The sequence below is a fragment of the Cyanistes caeruleus genome, chromosome 10 (genome assembly GCF_971803275.1).
Source record: "Cyanistes caeruleus chromosome 10, bCyaCae1.hap1.1, whole genome shotgun sequence".
NCBI lineage: Eukaryota > Metazoa > Chordata > Aves > Passeriformes > Paridae > Cyanistes > Cyanistes caeruleus.
This window is the reverse complement of record NC_141710.1, coordinates 15710928-15729994: the sequence shown is the minus strand read 5'-3', so window position 1 is coordinate 15729994 and position 19067 is coordinate 15710928. Positions and strand designations below refer to the sequence as shown.

Here is a 19067-nt window from a genome sequence, read left to right as displayed (position 1 = left end):
TACCAAGCCCCACACAGGTTCCCAAACCAAGCCCACCCTTCTGGCTCCCTGCTAGAGACCACCACCACTTTGCTGACTGCTGATGGCTGAATCAATGTGGTTACAGAGTAGAAACCTCTGGTGGGAGATGAAGAGAAATAATGAAGAGTGTGAGACATCTTAGTAACACTACTATAAAAGAGAAATGGTTTGTCACAACTCACACTCAGCAGCCTGCTACTCCTACTCAGTCCTAATACAGATATCTGTCATTACTGCAAGTTAAACAAAGAAAATAACATCACATGAAATACCAGAATAACATTTGGAGATTCAGTGGGCAGAAATTTTATCTCCAGACACAAAATTTTCCTCCCCTCTTGAAAGTCACAGTAGAAGTTCTAAGCCTGGAGTAGATTTAATATATTTTGAGGACAGAAGCAATGTACCATAGTCCTCTAGCATGACAGTCCCATAACACAGTCCAGTAATTTAATCTTAAAATTCCTACATTAAAGCCAGAGGCATGTCTCAAAACTGGGCTGTGCATCTTAGAAAGGTAGGCAATATCTATTTTTTTAAAACCAAATTATCTTTAATGCACTGGTTCCTTCCTTTTTTCCTAACACTGGTTTTACTCAAGCAGTTTGCTTTTGCAATTACACTTTACTACAACAGCAAAATGAGGACAAAAAAATGGCCCAATTATTTCCTTCATTTTAATCTGAAAATTGCTCAGCTGCTCCTACATAAGCCATGAAACCACAGACGTCAGTGAACCCAGACCTGTACACAAAAAAAAAGTCCAACATCATAACTAGCTTCAACTTTGTTGAGTTACCAGGAAACTAAATGAATTAAGGAGCCAAAAATCTCAGGAAGTTTCTTCCATGGGACTTCAACAGAGTAGTCAGCTACAGCTTTGTTTCCACCCTACATCGGGGTAAATTTTACTGTTGTGATAAATGGGCTGCATATGAAGGACTTCCTCTAAGACCGAGTTTGGTTTGTTTCAGAAGTCAAACAAAATCATAAAGAAAAATAAAGATGCACCAATAGAGATTCTCAGCAAAACATAACAGCTTGCATTTTATTAGTTTTACTCACCAACTGATTCCTCTTGAAACCTCTGTAAGAAACAAACACCCTACACTATGGATTTTCAATCTTCCCAGAAACTAAAACCAGTGAAAACACAGAGGAGCTGCCTGACTCCTGCCCAACTGCCTTAGCCTCAGCTCTCATACTGTCTCCATAAAAAGCTCATACTTAGTTTCTAAGTAGCCTAGAATTTCTGAGAAACCAAAGATAATTTTGTATTCTTCATTACTTCCAAGGAAAGATAAAAAAAACCTTTTCTTAAGCCTCCAGTGCAAAAATTAACAGAATGAAAACCAGGATGCTTATTGTTAACACTGACTAATATGAAAAAAAACCCCAAATGCCCAGGTCAGCTGAACAAAGAAGGCAGTCAGATTCCCTTTCTATCCATGGTGTTGATCTAAACTGGTTTTTTCTCTGAAAGTCTTTACAGTTGCAACATCAGCAGATATCCTAGTTCTCAGCAGGCTTTCCGTGCAAGAGCCTTCTTGGGCTACTGAAAATTGAGGATCACAGTTAAGTACATTGGCTCTTAACAATCCAATGTAATCTTCTTCCCCCATGAGGCATGCAACAAGACAAACTAAAAACTCACATCACCAAATCTTGTAGCACATTTCATTTCAAGTGTCTTACATCACAGACCAGTTAAAAGCACATCCTTTGAGCAGTTTATCGCTAATCCTCTAAGCTGCACATCTTCTAGATTAATGCATTACTGCTGCTTTTCTTCATATTTCAGCAATTTTTAAACATGGAATCCCACAAATATATATATATATATATATATATATATATATATATATATATATAAACATATGGTAGCACCACCAAGTAAATATACAGAATACTGAAAAAAACCCCATCACAGTGGTCTTGTGATTGAGACTAAAAATGGAAACATCTGAAGCATCACTAACATGCACTTCTTTTTCAGTCTAAATATTTAAGGACTATACAACTCATTGAAAAATGAAATGTCAGAGAATTGAAGAACAATGTCAAATATCCTTTCTTTAAATTCCTCATTAAGTGTCCCCAGTCATATTTCAAAAGGCTCTAAATATTTTTACCTTTTTAAAACTATTGGCCATGAATTAACCATTTTATACAGAACTCTTTCCACAAGTTGTTTTAGTTTCATTTCATCCATGAATGAGTTAACAAAGGAGAAATGCAAATATTAACTGCACAGTTTTTGGTCATCTCTGTAGGAAGAGATGTGCAAAAGAAAGAGAAATGTATAGAAAACAGATAACCTGCAGAGAAAAATGCAACAAACTGATATATCCAGTGTAGACTAAACATCCCGTCTCTCTCTCTGGACAAAAATGATCCCAGCTATTCCCAAACCAAGAATTTCCTGCAACTATTTCATGTACAGCACAGCTAGTGAACTTGGGGGATATGTACTGACTGAACAGCACTCACCAGAGACAGCTCATATCTGATGGAGACACGGCTCTATAAAATAACACTGGCAATATGAAAACAAAAGTAACAGCAAGGGATGGGAAATAAAAATAATATCTATATATGGTCCAAATATTCTGTTTACAGTGGACCAGGAGTGGGGTCTAGCATGACTTAAGGATTACCATCATTAACACAGGAGAAGAGATGGACATAGGGGCAGGACAGTGGTCTGCACAAAAAGCCTGGCCAGAAGATATAGTGAAGAACCTGCTGCAAGTCTGTAATAGATATAGAGGAGGATGTGTTTCTCAAAGCTGGTGAAGTTCAGAAAACATCACAAAGGGCAGGTATGTTTTTAATCTCTCTGAAATTAAACAATGCACCGAAGAGGCAAAAATGCTTGCAAGCCACCATACCACTAAACTTGAATCATCTTCTGCAAGTTCCTAAGATAATTTGTTTTATCTGTATTTTAAAAAGAATTTCCTTTTCAATTAGATATAAATGTATTCATTAGCTTTCATCAGAACAATCTGCAATAAAAACTTCAAGTACAGCTAGATTAATGGCAGGATATCTTTCAAGATTTATAAAATATAAACCAGAAGTTGATTAGACATGGTGGAGCTTAATAAAAACTGAATCCAAATGCTCATTAGCCAAATAAGGTATTGTCCTGTCTCAATTTCCATTCTTTATATGTTTTCATGTGCTCTGCTCTCTCAGTACTGTCAGTGGTGACAATAGGGAGGTGGCCAGATAAGGAAACAGTATTACCATAGCTGGATTAATCTTTATTTTTGAAATATGTACTTCTCTGATGAATAAATAAATCAACACTCAATTGTAAATGAATACAGTATGGAATCTTACTGACAATTTCCTTTAAACAGGACAAACAAGGAACAAGTGAAAACTACTGAAAATTCTATCATCTGAATACACTTTAAGTATTTCTGTTAATTTCTGACAGCAGCCTTCTCTCTTTGGCCCTACATTCTAGAGATAGATTTCTTTTTTCTTTTTAAGAGAAATATAAATTAATGCACAGTTACTGAGGACCTGATTTCCAGCTCAAGGCTGGTAAGCACTAGCAATTCATGGAATGTAACGGTTGGTGTCATACAGAGGGTCAGACCATGATCTCATGGTCTCTTCTGGCCTTTACTCAAGGACTTATTACACAATTTTGCAGCTAATGTCCTTGGAAGTGAACTCTATTTCCATTCTAATGCAGAACTATAAGATGACACTGAGGCTATACATACATCAGACTGAAAGCTGGAAGGTAGCAAAAGAGAATATTCAGGATAATAAAAAGCAGCTGCAGAAGGAAAGTTTTAAAGTAACAGTGCACACACTAGTTTTAAGTGTGCTACACAACACTTCCATAAAGTTAGGCAAGAAAAAACCTGGAGTGTTTACAGGGCTGCAGAACATTTTAGGGTTAACTGTGCTTCTGTCCAGAAAGCAAGTGAGCAGGAGAGCCCAGAGAGCAAGCAGCAGCCAGACAGACAGACACGCTACGGTGCACAGAGACAGAATGTTGTAGTGTGAAGGGTCATTTCCAGAACCTGCACATCCTGATACAGCTACAGAGAGCACACATTATAGTGCTGAAGCAGTGAATCAATTAACCCTCTCTGTCTCATTTCCAGTCAAACCTCCACCCACCCACTTCCCTGCTTTTCAAACACTGGAGCTGGATACACTGGAAGGAGTCAATCAACAAACAAGGGTAGCAGCAAACTGCAAGCTTTGCTTATGAACAAAGAGAGAACTGCACACAGACTCTGCTGATCACCTAAGCAGAATCAACAAGGAATGAAACTTAAAGGACAGCAAAAGAGAATACAATCTTATTTCTATCCTTTTTCACATGTGGTAAAAGTTATTCTTCTCCTCCATTTCAGAGTTGAAGAAAATACCTGGATGAGAAGAAATACAGTTTTCCCAAAACAGAAATTCTTAATCTTTGTGAAAGAAGAAATGTGCTAAAAAAACACACAAAGAGACAAGCTTCAGAAATATTATAAAAAGCCAAAAGCAAATGAACATGTTTTCCGGATAGTGAAAAACCTCAACTTTCACCGTGTGACGAAAGAGAAAATTATAAAGGATCTTCCTGGATGTAAAGAGAAAAAGGTAAGGCTTTCTTCACCTGAAAACGGTAACACATCAAATCTTCTCAGTAACTGAGCATTTTTCAGCTTAATGTCGGGACAGCTGTTTGAGTCTCTGCCTGAAGGGGGAAATGCCAGCCTCAAGTCCTTAGCAGAGTTGACAGAGAGAGAAAGACAGACGGACAGAACGGGCTGAGCTTAATAAAAGCCTCAGATTACAAAAACAAGGATTTTATTCACCCCCACCCCTTAAAGTAATGGGTAAATTTAGATGTCTCAGTTCGATAAATCTTTACGGTCCCCTTGAGACTGTCAGCAGTGTTTTATTGTCTGTAGCTTCCTGACCCTCACCTGATAAATTAGGAAGTGCTGAGATTAAAACGGAAACCTCATACATAATTTCTGAAGATATTTTTGGGGTTACCCTCTGAGGAGAAATAGGATTCTTAATAAGGGGAAATATGGGAACTGCTGTCTGCCTACGCACAGACTGCTGGAGACTAGACACTCGGGAGAGGAGGAGTTGCACATACACAACTCGAGCATCTGCCTCTGCATCAGTTTGTACTCAGAAGGAGCAAATCTACATAGACTGCACTAAAGAGAATCATTTCGCATTCAGATTCATCTATCACTCTTTACTGCTGGAGAAAAGAAAAAAAAAAGGAAGCTAATGCACTGCTTATTTTTGACAGCTACTGATTTTTTCCTTATAATATTCTGAAATCTGAACATCGCTATAAAGGGGAGACCAGACCCCTGAACCCTACCAACCAGAGATGGGCACAAGATAAGACTTTCATTTTCAAAACTCTTTTGTGCCCAGCAAGGCACAGAATTAAAAAAATTGGATATGAGCTCGGACATGGTTCTTGTATCTCAAAATAGCAGATGACCAGTTCACTATACTGACCATGCTGGCCTTTCTTCAAGACCATCCTGGACCAGAGAGGAAGAGAGAACTCTTACATCGTATGCAACTCCTGCGCAAAATACAGCTCGTGAAGACATTCCACTGCACACAAAAATGCCCCATCCTTTACAGTCCTGGAACGGATCTGGAGCTGGCAATGGATCTTTGTTGCCTCTCTCAGTAACAGGAGCACTCAAGCAGGACTACACAAGTGAGGAACAAGGGAACAAAGTGCACTGGGTAGCACTGCTGATCCTCCTGGTGATAATCCCCACCATTGGGGGGAACATACTTGTCATTCTGGCAGTGTCCCTGGAGAAGAAGTTGCAATATGCTACCAACTACTTTCTGACGTCCTTGGCGGTGGCAGATTTACTCGTGGGTCTTTTCGTGATGCCAATTGCCCTTCTCATAGTATTATTTGGTAAGTGCAGCACGTTTGTTTCAGCAGGTTTGCATATGGGGTACAATTTTGGGAGATCTAATTTAAACAGAAAAGTTGTTTGCTTTCCAGCATTACAGTTTTAAAAATCATTTGGATGAGGGCTGCTAAATCTTCTCTCCCTCTTACCTTAATACAGCTTAATGTCTTTACGGGAAGTACAACTATGTAGATATTCTTTCCTTTGAAACAAATCATTCGAAAATCATCCAAGACTTAAAAATATTGCTGACACACAGGGAATTACAGTTTGTACAGTGTAATAAAATTTTTAACAACATCATCACAATGCTGGTATTTGTTGTATTGTATTACACTAATTGCAGGCAGTATTCTCTTTAAAAACTTGAAATCAAGGCTGGATATCTGTTTAGTACACTGAACAGGTTTTGAACTTTCTATGAGTAATGTTGATTTTACCTGAGTATTGACTCCATGAGCGGTCATATGTATTTACATGGTCAGTCAGAGTTGGTCCCTGGCACCATCAGTGACAACAAACTTTACCAATACCAGTTTCAGAGAAATTGATTTTCTCCTGCCCTGGGGAAAACCACTGGTTCATAAGACATAACAATCAAATTATCTGTCAAGCCAAGGAAGCCTCAATCCATGTACCTCATGTTTGAGATAGGTATCTGTCATTTAGTCTGCTTCATATGAAATAAAATAGGTATTTTTCACATGAACAAACATTGGATGTGACATTTTCTTTCTCATTAGTCCTTACAGAACAAGCATGATTTTTCCACAGCCTCTCACGCCCAGCTTTATTTCAGATACTGCTTCTGACAACTAATTAGAAGCAACTCCATGGGCAAGTCTCTATTTTTTACTGCTAAATTTTCTTTAAAAATACATTTTAAATTGTTTATTTAAACATTTTCATACCATAAATGAAAAAAAAATCAATAAGACAAGTTTTTCAATTAAGATTTATATAGTTACCTTTAAGGTACACTCGGTCCTAAGAAAAGCTGCAGTTCATTTTTCCTAGGCTAGACTCAAAGAGTTGTCTGAGCAACAAACAAACACAATAATAAACTTTATTTCAGAAAGGCCATCAGTAGCTTCTGTTTGCTACAGAAAATTGGTATCACTTTATTAACAAATGTGTTTATTCATTAAATGCCTTGAGAATTTCTGTGTGTTACAGACTTGTCCCTGAACAGAAGTACAAATGGGAGGTCAGAATTCAGCACTGAGATCATAGACCAGGGATTTTTTTTCAAGCAACAGTTTCTAAAAAGAAAACTGAATGTACATAACTGAGACAGTGACTTCTAACTCAAAAAAACCAGTCACTTATAGAAAACATTGGTACATCATGTAAGTGCATGTGTGTGGGAGGCAAGAAGCAGATACACAATTCCATACTTACACAGGGATGCTGTAATTGCTTAGTGCCTGCCAAAGCTCTCATTACTAACAACAATAAAGCTACTAGCCTTAAAAAGTACTAGTATTGACTAGCAATCAATATAAAGGGAATGTAGATTCTGAATTTTGTGGAGTAAGTTTTTGGTAGTGGTAGAATTTTCTTGTTTTGGATTTTTTTTATTATTATTTCCAGTCTGCTAGACTAACAAATCTTTCCTTTATAACTTTGTAAGGACTCTATTGCTTCTTAATCTCTCAATTACTCCACTGCTAAACCCTGGTTACAACAGTTTAAAGCACGCAAGGAATCTTAATTCAAAAGTCAAACAAAAACGTCTTTCATAGTGCAGGAAATTTACCAGAAAGTAGTGAAATCAGTTATAATTAATTAAGACCACAACCCGCCTTCCACACAACAGTGGTTAAAACTGAAATTTCTTGCGTACAAGTCTCTTTTTGGCAGCCAACCAGAAAAACTGCTTTGCCTCTTCACCAACTAGGAGAAGATGCTGAGGTGTTTATAGAAGTTCAAAGCGTGAGCAAAACACGAGGAGTTACTGGAATGAAGATAGAACAGACACTAAATACATAACAAATCTAAATCTTGAAGCTACATTAGCCAGATAACTACTTGAACAAAGAATAGTCATGGACAGGCAGACAGCAAACTAAATCCAGCCTCCTGGCACTTCCAAATAGGAATGTTTCCATAATAATGAAAGAGCTGGGTGCAGCTTCTAGATACAGAGTACAAATATTATGCTTCCGATTTGGGACTGATATCTAATTATGTGGAGAAGGTTTGAAGGAAAAGGTGTGAACTAAAGTGCAGTCACATTTAGATCCTGACTGTACAAAACAGTGTGTCACAGAGTGTTCAAAATCAAAACCTGCTACAGACATTGGCTCCACACCCTGACAGAACATTTACCAAAAAATCTTCAGAAATTGACTGTGCCTTTAATAAAGAGCTGCCCCTTTTAAAAATAAGTAAATAAATGAATCTGTAAACTCACTTGCAGGTGTAATGCCATGAGCAGCATATGATTTCTTCTCAGCAGAGCAACAAAAATGTACTCTGACACTTGTATGACAAGCATACACAGCAATTTTAATTTAGGAGTATGAGTGTCAGAATACATAAACATTTCATAGCTTTTATAGCTTGCTAAATTCTTCTCATTTCTTAAAAAAAACAAGGAGGGCCCACTAGAAGATAACTGCATTCTCTGAAATCTAGCTTTCAAAACAATTACCCCAATTTCTAAAACTAAGAAGTACTGAAAATCATTGAATAGTGAAATTAGTAAACAAACTTGAGAGAGCCTCCCATTTGCAAAGCCTGTAGCAGGAAGAAGTCTGATGTCCACAGCTTGGTGGGCAATGGGCTACTTGAAGACAACAGATGTACCATCTTTTAAAAAACATTTTCTCTACCCAATAGTTGTCCACTTAAAATCAGAAACATATGCTGATCATACTAGGTTGCAAATCATTATTCTAATTTATCACGAGTAACCAGTCCTAATCCTCCCCCATTACTGATGATGAACCACAAAAATATTTCCCTTCTTGCTTGTGCAAACTGCCAGAGAAAACTTTAACTGGGGACTACTTTCCAAAATCTCAAATCTAAAGATAAGTAAGAAAACAAGGGTTTATCAGAAAGTAAGTCTAATTGAAAAAAATACTTTGAATAAATTGAAAAAAATCCTAGAGAACAGCCTGGAGACACCAGGCCTTGGCAGCCCATGGAGCCAAGTACTGCCGTGAGGGTGAACACCCCACAGCTACAGAAACACGCACCAGTGTGGAGATTGAAGCTTACGCTTACAGGACTGTGACTGAAAATATCCATTTCCATCTCAGCAAAAGCATCATTATAACAGCAACAAAGCCCTTTAACACAATGTAACACATTTCTGCAGCCCTTACAGCAGAACAAATGATTTCCAAGTCTATTTAAAGACTTCTCTCAATCATACTTACATATGTACACAAGCAGTGCTTTCTCTCAAGCTTTCAGAAAGCATTTTGGCTTTCAGCAAGAGCAGCTCTTCTATACTGTACTTTGTTTTAAGGATTACACATTTCCAAGGTATTTCCTATAAATAAAGCTTTTCTTAAATAAAGATTAATCAAGGGTAGACAGTTGCGGTAAAAGCTCATTTTACTTCTCTTAAGGTGCAAGACAAATCTTAAAGCATGTATTTGGTCTTATTTTGACTCCAAATAAGCAAAATTTGCAACAACAGCACTGCTGTAGTGTTGGGAGGATCTGAGGCAAGATTGGTAGGAAGAAGGAATTTCTTTTTAACTTATACCACCTGAGAGTTGGAGAAACCAAACAAATTTTCAGGCAGGTATCTTTGTTACCAAGGCATTCAGAAAAAAAATTAAATAAAAATCCAATCTCTATTAACTCCCCCCAAAAATGCAAGTGGAGAATCTCTGCCTTGTAAATGCTCTGGTCTGCTTCCACAATGTAGATCTGTAATAGGAGAATCAGAACAGTCCAAACTAAGCATGACCTGCTAACGGCTTTGTATCACTGCCTGGAAGGACATATTCATTTTATGTTCTGAATTACAAAGCAGGACAACAACCAAGCAAGGTCACCATTACATTCAAGGGTCAGAGGTACTTTCTGAGTCATGAAAGGAAATTAATATTCCATTATTTCCCTACTCCTATATGAATAGAATAGGCCAACAGTGATAGACAGCACCACCATCACCAGAAAAGGACAAGAACTCAGCCCAGAGCATTGCCTCAAACAACGGGCACAAAGCTTCTAGTGCAGGTGTAACCTAGAAATCAAAGGAAGTTAGAGCAAAATACACCACAGAATGAATCCTAGATAACTGTGTGACTCCTCTGGACTTGAAAACATCAGTTTCATGATATTTGTTTCATTTAAATAATAACCATTATCTACAGTTCTTATCAGTTACTGCACTTAAAGTTTAGTTTGATTTTGTTTGGACAAAAACCAGCATCTCTTACACACAAATACAGTAGGACATATTGCTATAATCATGCATGTGACAACCTACTGCCTTCTGCACCCAGTTTAAAACCAGACAAAAATAAAGAAAATAGAAAGCTTTCTCTGTTCAATTGCACTTGTCAACTCACAAAAACTCTTACAACTCAAAAATGTACAAGATTGCTTTGTATCAGATCACTTTTTAAATGTATCTTTATTTCAAAGAAGCAAAAGGGCCTTTTGTTGCAAAGTATTTTCTTCTGCAAACAGTAAATTAACTAAAAAAGGAAAAGACTTCTTACACTGGGATTCTCCAGAACTCAAAGCAGTTATAATGCAGGGAATGGCATGCGAGTACTATCCAAAAGAAGTATTAGCTGCTGACTGGAAATCCAGCTGTGTTATCTGTCATCCTTCAAGTTGTAGAACACACTTTCTATTGTTCATGATTTATCTGAACTAATCAACACAAAGTCAAAAGAAGCTGTCAGTTTACTGGAGTGAGCAAAACCATTTCAAGCCCATCAAATCAGTTACTTCTTTTAACTGTATTTTTTTTTTAAATTACAGCTGGTTACATGAACCACAATATACTTTCTTCTTTTTAAAGGAAATCTGTTTCAGAAATGCACCATACCTTACTGCCAGCTGAAAGTCTAGGCATGAAAATTAGAGATGAGTAAATGTTTCATAATTTACTAATTACAACTTCCTCATACCTGCCTGACAGACCAAGTTTTTTGAAGCATAATTTCAACCACAGAATCTATTTTAGGAAATTATTGTGGTACATACTAAAATTTTCTGGTTAATAAGTTGAAAGCAGACTGCCTCTTTCCCATCTGCCTCACTGCCTACGTCATCCTCACCTGGAGTCCTCTGCTTTGGGGGTGGCTGAGGTTCAGTTCAGGGCTCCATCCATCCATTCTCTTTGTTTAACACAGAAGGTTTCCCAGCATAGGTGAGTGTGCAGACAAGTACTTGCTATGTTTGTCTTCATAAAATTTTCCATCCATTGGAGTTTATAATTCAAGCCAAAGCAGCATCGTTATCATTTCCATCTATCAGTCACATTCCGAAAAAATGTTTTAATCTCAAATGACTGCAATGTTACCACTTAGATAAGACTGCACATTACAAAAGTCCAGCTCACTTGGTGTTCTCAGCATGCAGGTCTATTTATGCTGACCAGGAAAACGAAAACCACTCTGATTTGTTAGAAATGCAATATTTCCCCCCTTATCATCATTCCACAAGAACTGATTTCCCTGGCAATACTATTAAAGTACTTATTGACTAAGTACAGCTGAATTTTATAAGGGAGGAAAAATACATTTAGTAGATCAACTTCTACCACGAGAAACAGAAGAATCTCCCTCATTTACACATTCTTCCCTGGGGCTACAGAACATCCTTTTAGACAAACAACGCTGCAGTGCACCTCAAACTGAACACTGCCTGCACCAGATTGCAATAGAAGCTACCTCTGAGTGAAAATAAGACCAGTTAAAAAAATAATAATCAGAGTTCCATCAAATTTCTTTTGGTAATGCAGACATTGATAGGGGAGACACAGGTCTCAAAAATACAAGCCTTTTGGAAATCTGAACACTATAAAAACTTTATCTTGGACACAATACAGTTGACAGACCCTATGTTTGCTATAAAGATTAATATTAAGGACAGGTAACTACGCTAAGAAACAGGATGCCAGACATGGCTCTTGAGGAAACAAGAAAAAAAAAAAAAAAAAGGACATGGACAAAAATGTTAAATTTTTATAAAATCATTACTGAGACAGAACAGCCCTACTCTGCCACATTAGTGCTCAATGGTGGTGTATCTGGCCAAGTGACAGAGCAAACTCATTTTAAATATGTGTGAACAAGATTCTTCAATATCACTCCTAAGATTCAATAGTGATTCTACAATGACTAACTAATACTTCAGTTATGATCCATTATCCCCTCCATTTTATGTAACCTTGAATCACAGGACTATGAAGCAGAAACAGTTGAAAAGAATGATTTAACAGCAGGGTCACAAGAACAAAACTGTCATGGTCCATTTTTTATAAACTTTTAAATCCAGAGTCCTTGCTACAAAAGGACAAAAAGACAGGGAAAGGTTTATAATATACAATATAGCCTGATGAATATGATGGCAGCAACCATGGCAGTCAGGAGCTAATTAAAATATAAGACAGAACCCATCCGAGGCAGTGATGAAGCTCAGTTCCTGTAGTACTATGAACTTTTCAAAGATGCCGATGCCACAGGAAAATGACACGCTGAAAGTTCTCAAAAAGCTTAGGTTCTAATGAGTTTTTTGTTCTCTTTCAGACAATACCTGGCCTTTGCCAACTGCCTGGTGTCCTGTCTGGCTGTTCCTTGATGTCCTCTTTTCCACAGCTTCCATCATGCACCTCTGTGCCATCTCCCTGGACCGCTACATTGCGATAAAAAAGCCAATCCAGGCCAGCCAATACAATTCATGGGCTACAACAATCATCAAAATCATTGTGGTTTGGCTCATTTCAATAGGTATGTGAGACCTGGAGACTGGAAAAGGAACACAGAAGCTTTTCATGTCCAAAACAATAGGTGAAATGTTGTGAAAATGGAAAATTTGGCCAAGTACTATTGATTGAAGGACCATAACACTCAGGCTGGCTGAAGTTCACCTCTTAGGCCATGCACAACTACATCACAAAAATCTGCCTGAACCACTGCTCCTTATTAGGCTCACCAGCCAAGCACTGAGTCAGAGTATTAATCATCACTCTTCTTCATGGTGCTAAAAGTTAAAAAATCAGAAGACAATATCTGCATGTACAGAATGTCTCCTGGGAAAGCAAGATTTCATGTTCCTGTAGTGATATATTTTGTCCCAAAGACAATTTTAAGCCTTGAATAGATGTTGGTAAAATTCTGAGCCACAAAGAAAGTACAAAAGGGTTAATTATTTATAACAAAGATATAAATGAGTGGCTGTTAACATCCAGGTTGACAGCATATAGAAAGGCTAATGTCTAACAAAAAAAACCCTAACTATCAAAACAACAACCCCAGAACAATTTATATGATGAAGTTTATACCAACATACAAACTTCTATGATATCAGTGTCTCTGTGATGTGCATGTGGCACATCATCTGTCTTTAATGCTTAAAAAAATCAATCTGTTAAATAAGCTAAGGAAGTGAAAACATTTAATTCAAGTAACTTAATACACACTCCAGACAGCTTTAGTGCTGTATGCCCTATGTGCAAGATCAAACAAAATTATTCTGCATTATTAAGGCCAGTGATGCATAGGAGAATGGGTACATCTACCTTCTTGGCTGAGGCAAGCCTCCAATTTCTGAGTTGAAAAAAATTCTGGAAGTGCTGTGATGATAGGAGAAAACATCTATTCTATCACCAACCTGCCCCATCCCACCCCCCCTCTAAAAAGGAACTTAGCATGACAAGACACTCACAAGTTGACCTTTTAATGTATGATTTATTGCCACTAAACAGCACTTACTTTTCAATTTCTTTTTATCTAACATAAAACTACTCTGCAGCTGAGCAGGTTCTCCAAATCAAAGGTTAATTTGGTTCAATCTTCATTTTAAATGCTTGTTGTATCTGAAGGTGTGCTTCTAATTAAGAAAGGAATCAAGCTGCTGAAGGGTAACCCATTTTGTTCTTGCTGCCTTCAACCAACTTCAGTAAGCAGAGTAGCAGAGGAATTCAGTAAATCCCTATATCTCATTAAGTGGTATCAGAAAACAGCACAAATCAGCTTCACCAGACAGCAAGGAACCTCTTGTTTTTGTTGTAATGTCAGACTGCTGGCAAATGAAGTGCTGACTGTAATTTAGTGGTTATAAAAAATTCATTTAAAAGACAAGACTGCTAACATTTTTTTTAAACGACTGGTGAATTACAAAGCTAGCCAGCCTCATTTAAACACTCCTAAATATGCAGGAGACTTTAAACAACAAATCCATCTCAAACACACACTGCATAATTCTGGCAACTATTTAGCTACTTGTATATATGAAAGAGTCAAGCAGGGTGAAAAAAAAGCAGCTGTCTGTCACTTCATGTGGTTAACAGAAGAGGGAAAGACAAGATTTATGTATTTACAAAACTGCCCTTCAAGAAGTGTAAATGTTACCCTGGGGAAGAGAAACAAAAAAGGGGGGAGATGGCATTAGGGAAAGATATTTCACTGGAGGAAAGCCATACCAATTCTAATAACCAGAATCAAAGCGATTCATGTGTTTTACACTTGTAAACTTGGCAACTTTATACTGCTTCCTCAATCACTATGAGTTAGGCCCATTCCCCTTAGAAAGGGCACCCTGTTAACACTCAGCCTGCCAAGGCTTACAAAGTACCGTTTGCCCAATTACCCAATTACCCACGCGATGCTCTCAGCACTTCACGTTGTGTCCATCACCCTGTCCCTGCTCCAGAGCTCAGGAATTACTTTTCTTTAGAAACCCCAATGCTTCAGGCCTACTGAAGTGATTGCAAGCAACTACCCTTTGCTGAAGCACTTGTTTTTGTTCCTACAGGCATTGCAATTCCAGTTCCTATCAGAGGCATTGAGGATGGAAATGGTAACTCTACAAACATCACATGTGCCCTGATGCCTGATCGTTTTCATGACTTCATTCTGTACGGATCAGTGGCTTCCTTTTTCATTCCCCTCGCTATCATGATCGTCACTTACTTCCTGACAATCCAAGTGCTGCGCAAAAAGGCCTATTTGATCAACAAGCCGCCCCAGCGCTTCACCTGGTCAACAGTGTCCACAGTCTTTCAGCGTGACACAACACCTGCCTCCTCACCAGAAAAGGTGGCCATGCTAAATGGCTCCAGAAAGGACCAGACTTTGTCCAGTGACATGCTTATCTGCAGGACATCCACAATTGGGAGGAAGTCCATGCAAACAATAACCAATGAACAAAGGGCATCAAAAGTTCTGGGGATTGTATTTTTTCTTTTCTTGCTGATGTGGTGCCCGTTCTTTATAACAAACATCAGCTCAGTTCTGTGCAACTCCTGCAACAAGGAGGTTTTTCAAAAGCTTTTGGAAATATTTGTTTGGATAGGGTATGTATCCTCAGGAGTGAACCCTCTTGTATATACACTCTTCAACAAAACATTTAGGGAGGCTTTCAGCAGGTACATTACTTGCAACTATCAGACCACAAAGGCTATCAAGGCCCTTGGGCAGCGCTCCAGCAGGATCTCTTTCAGAAGCTCTGTAGCAGAAAATTCCAAGCTCTTTGTCATGAATGGGATGAGAAATGGGATTAACCCCATTATATACCAGAGTCCAATGAAGCTAAGGAGCTCACCCATCCAAGCATCATCAGCCATTCTGCTGGATACATTGCTGCTCACCGAGAATGAGGTTGATAAAACAGAAGAACAAGTCAGCTACGTATAGTGGAATGGCAGCCATGTCCATATGTCCATACAGTATTACTGTATGTATTATTCTAGGTAACTGCACTGTAAGAGGGTATAAATACTGTTGGTTTCTGTTATTTATGAAAGCAATCTTATAAATTTGTATTAATTCCCCTCCTCCAAAGTCTTCTCTACTTTTACCCCAACCCCATGGTGGCAACCACAACTTCATTCCATGACAAATGACTCATGCAGAAGGAAGAGGGAAATAAATAAAAGCTAAATCAGTTTAAATATCTGACTTCAGTTCTCATCACCCTTAGTCTCCTCAAAGCACATCTTTATAAGAAGAGTTTCTGTACAAACACTACTCTAACATTTGCTCTGTCAAGAAGACAAAACTTTGTAGGTTGATGCTCTACAATGGAAATAGAAGAGAGATACAAGCTCACATTTAAATTTAAATCTCTGTAAACAGACCAGCACACAAGCTCACTGCTTTCCCTCCTACAGATACATTCGTCTGCTGAGACTGAGTATCCACACAGGAGCTTTCCTTGTTCTCTGAGGGTGGCTAAATCTCAAGCAGAATCACTTGCTCCAGAGACCAATGTACAAGCCTATTCCATAAGGCATGATTAAAAATTCCATGTATGAAAATTATCCCTTTACTGTAGGGATAAACAGAACATTTCACCCACCTGAATTTCATCTCCATTACATTCATATATGGATAAGCTCAGTATTACCAGATTATTCACAGAAAACTGCCCTTTTTTATTTTTATGCTACGAAAATGGATTACTTAATCAAATTGACACAATACACAATCAGTGATCATAAGAAAAACAGGATACACAATCCTGGAACATCCCTATAATATAAACAAGCTTCCTTTTTAATGACCATGGAAACTTCAGTGAAAGCTTCCCCTCATCCAATGTAGTTCACAGAAAGCACAGAAACCACAGCTACTTCACAAGAAAATAACAGCAAATATTTAAGTGGCAGCAGAGACAACAGTACTGCCCATACCTGCATATATTCACCATTTAGCTGAGCTCAAATTAATTGGACTAATGGCCAGTTACAGGTCCCAATTTGCACTCTCTCAAACATGCTCAAGACTTCAGTATGAGCACAAAATTAATAGAAAGAATTGGTCCTCACAATCCATAAATGCTACCAGAGTCTGTTATTTGGGAAATCAGAAACTTCTGACAGTTCCAGACATTTGGGAAAGGAAATCTGATTTCCCCAAAGTACTGGAGTTCTTTTAGCAAGCAGCCAGCTCACCATTTTTTTATAGTTTCCATTTACAGTAAAATTTTCAGCTCAGGCTTTGTTTTCATTTTTAATGTTTTCAGCATTCTTTGGTTACACTAAAATTATGTACAGCAAAAGGCTTAGGATTTTTTCATCTGCAGAACAGAAAGTACTAAAGATAACATGTCCGTCCAATATTTATTTATATATATTTAATTTAAAACATATGAAAGCTCAAAACAGAGCTTACTGTAACAACTGCCAGAGTTTTTTTATTAAAAATACATCTGTGGTACTTGCAGTAAGTTGTCTCCTTCCTCCCCTTCTTAGTGATAATCATTATCCACTTAAATCAGAGTAAATTCTAACTGTTCTCCCTCCTCTTCACTCAAACAAAATTTAAGAGGATTTTGTAGTTAAAAGCCATAATGGATGTACTATGACAGCTGCAAAAGACACCTACACTTAAAAATATTTGAGAATCAAATACTTTTAATAAGGTCTAGATTACTTTGAAGCTCAAACAGGGAGGGAATAGACATAAAAAACCCCTAAACCCCTTAAAACTTCCAGGTACGTCGCTGAAAACATCACAGAGCAGTGTTTTATTTAACCCAGAGCGCTGTAACCAGGTGAAGGTACAATGACACCCATACACAGAGTGATCACAGCAAAAATCTTAAAAGCATAATTCACAATGCAGGAACCAACCTTCATGAGCAGTAACACCAAAAGGCAAACACCATTCCTGAGGGGTTATTGCCCAGCAGTCAGAAAACAAGAAGCAGTCATCTTTGAAAACTCTCTTGATACTTAAATAAATCCATATTAATTAAACAAAATATTATTCATATAGCAGGCAGCAATTACCTACTTTCAGCAACAACTTGTATTTTCCCTTTTCAGCAGAAACATCACAGCTGGCTCACAGCATCTAGAAAAACTGAGAGGTAACTCAGTTCTCTTCTGTCTGACCCTGTTCTTGTATAGCTGTCAAGTCTGCAATCTGTCTTACACGAGGGGTAATTTGCCCTAAATGTTCCACAAAGAAAGATTCCAAGGCCTCTTTGAAATCGGTGCTTAGACCTCTACCAATAGCAGATAATCCTTGAAAAAGTCTCACCCAACAGAGATGAATTTTCCCAAGCCAGTATACAGGTTTCTCAATTTTAGTAACTGTAAACAGGAGCTCAGTATGTTCCAGTTACTGAGTTCAGTCATTAACAACAAACCTCAGTCTAAAGGACTAGTGACTAATCAAAAATCCAGTCTTTCTACAGGGAAAAGAAAATTTCTCCATAGACAGAAACACATCAGCCAAGAAAGCATGCACATTCCATGCTTCCGCTTTCCAACGTGCTAAGTGCAAGAAGACATTGCTCGGAGCTTTTCCGCTTACAAAGCAAACAAGCTGAGAATTCAGGTAACAGACTTGGAGAGCAGGACAGAGCAAGGAAAAAAGATGAAGATGCAGAACTATGAAATAAAACATAATAGATAGTGGAGCTCTTGTTTTAGCAACTGTATCTACAAGAAGAGATCTGAACAAAGACATCACCCTCATTAATAAGACATGATGAGAGAGTCACTGCAAGCTCCCGTAAGAAAGCACCAGTTTTTTGTATGGTAACTATGAACAACACTGATTGTATCAACAAGCAAACAGGAGGCTCAGGACTACATCCATGAGTATTGTCTTTAGGTAAAACAAATTTATAAAATACATTTTTATATGCTGTCTGCAAAGTAAGAGTATTTTCATAACATTATAATACTTTACATGTTTTTTTCATAAAGACAGAAGTATAAATAATAACTGATAAAGCTTTGCAGTCATTTGGCTGTAGAACACAAGATACTTTTACAGAAGGAAGGGGTCATGCACTTCCCACTTAACACACACAAACAAAAAAAGTAATTCCTTTCACTGAAGCAAGATGTTGCCAGCTCTTTCCAAATTTGACCCACATTGAATCAGCCACCTGGCCAGCTCTACAGTCTCTATACAATAATAACTTAAGAGTTATTACTGTATAGAGACTATA

At 37.8% G+C, this 19067-nt stretch overlaps 2 protein-coding genes across 4 annotated transcripts in view; one reads left to right on the top strand and one right to left on the bottom strand.

The window, feature by feature from the left end:
* The window catches only part of PSMD1 (proteasome 26S subunit, non-ATPase 1), a 65413-nt gene that overhangs the window by 23854 nt on the left and 22492 nt on the right, over positions 1–19067 (bottom strand). The window lies entirely within an intron of this gene.
* Positions 645–17323, top strand: HTR2B (5-hydroxytryptamine receptor 2B). Of its 2 annotated transcripts, XM_086843131.1 has the most exons (5): positions 645–2843; positions 4410–4641; positions 5315–5956; positions 12686–12886; positions 14913–17323. In XM_086843131.1, the coding sequence occupies exons 3-5, from the start codon at positions 5647–5649 to the stop codon at positions 15791–15793; spliced, it is 1392 nt and encodes a 463-aa protein (XP_086699257.1). In that variant the 5' UTR covers positions 645–2843; positions 4410–4641; positions 5315–5646; the 3' UTR covers positions 15794–17323. The 2 variants fall into 2 exon arrangements, with proteins under 2 accessions (XP_086699257.1, XP_086699256.1); XM_086843130.1 differs by lacking the exon at positions 645–2843 and having other exon boundaries at positions 4214–4641.

Excerpts from the sequence above, each read along its gene's own strand:
- HTR2B (XM_086843131.1), top strand. The coding sequence starts at position 5,647 with ATGCCCCATCCTTTACAGTCCTGGAACGGATCTGGAGCTGGCAATGGA. Across the intron at positions 5,957-12,685 it reads CCTTCTCATAGTATTATTTG|ACAATACCTGGCCTTTGCCA; the intron begins GTAAGTGCAGCA and ends GTTCTCTTTCAG. Across the intron at positions 12,887-14,912 it reads GGTTTGGCTCATTTCAATAG|GCATTGCAATTCCAGTTCCT; the intron begins GTATGTGAGACC and ends TTGTTCCTACAG.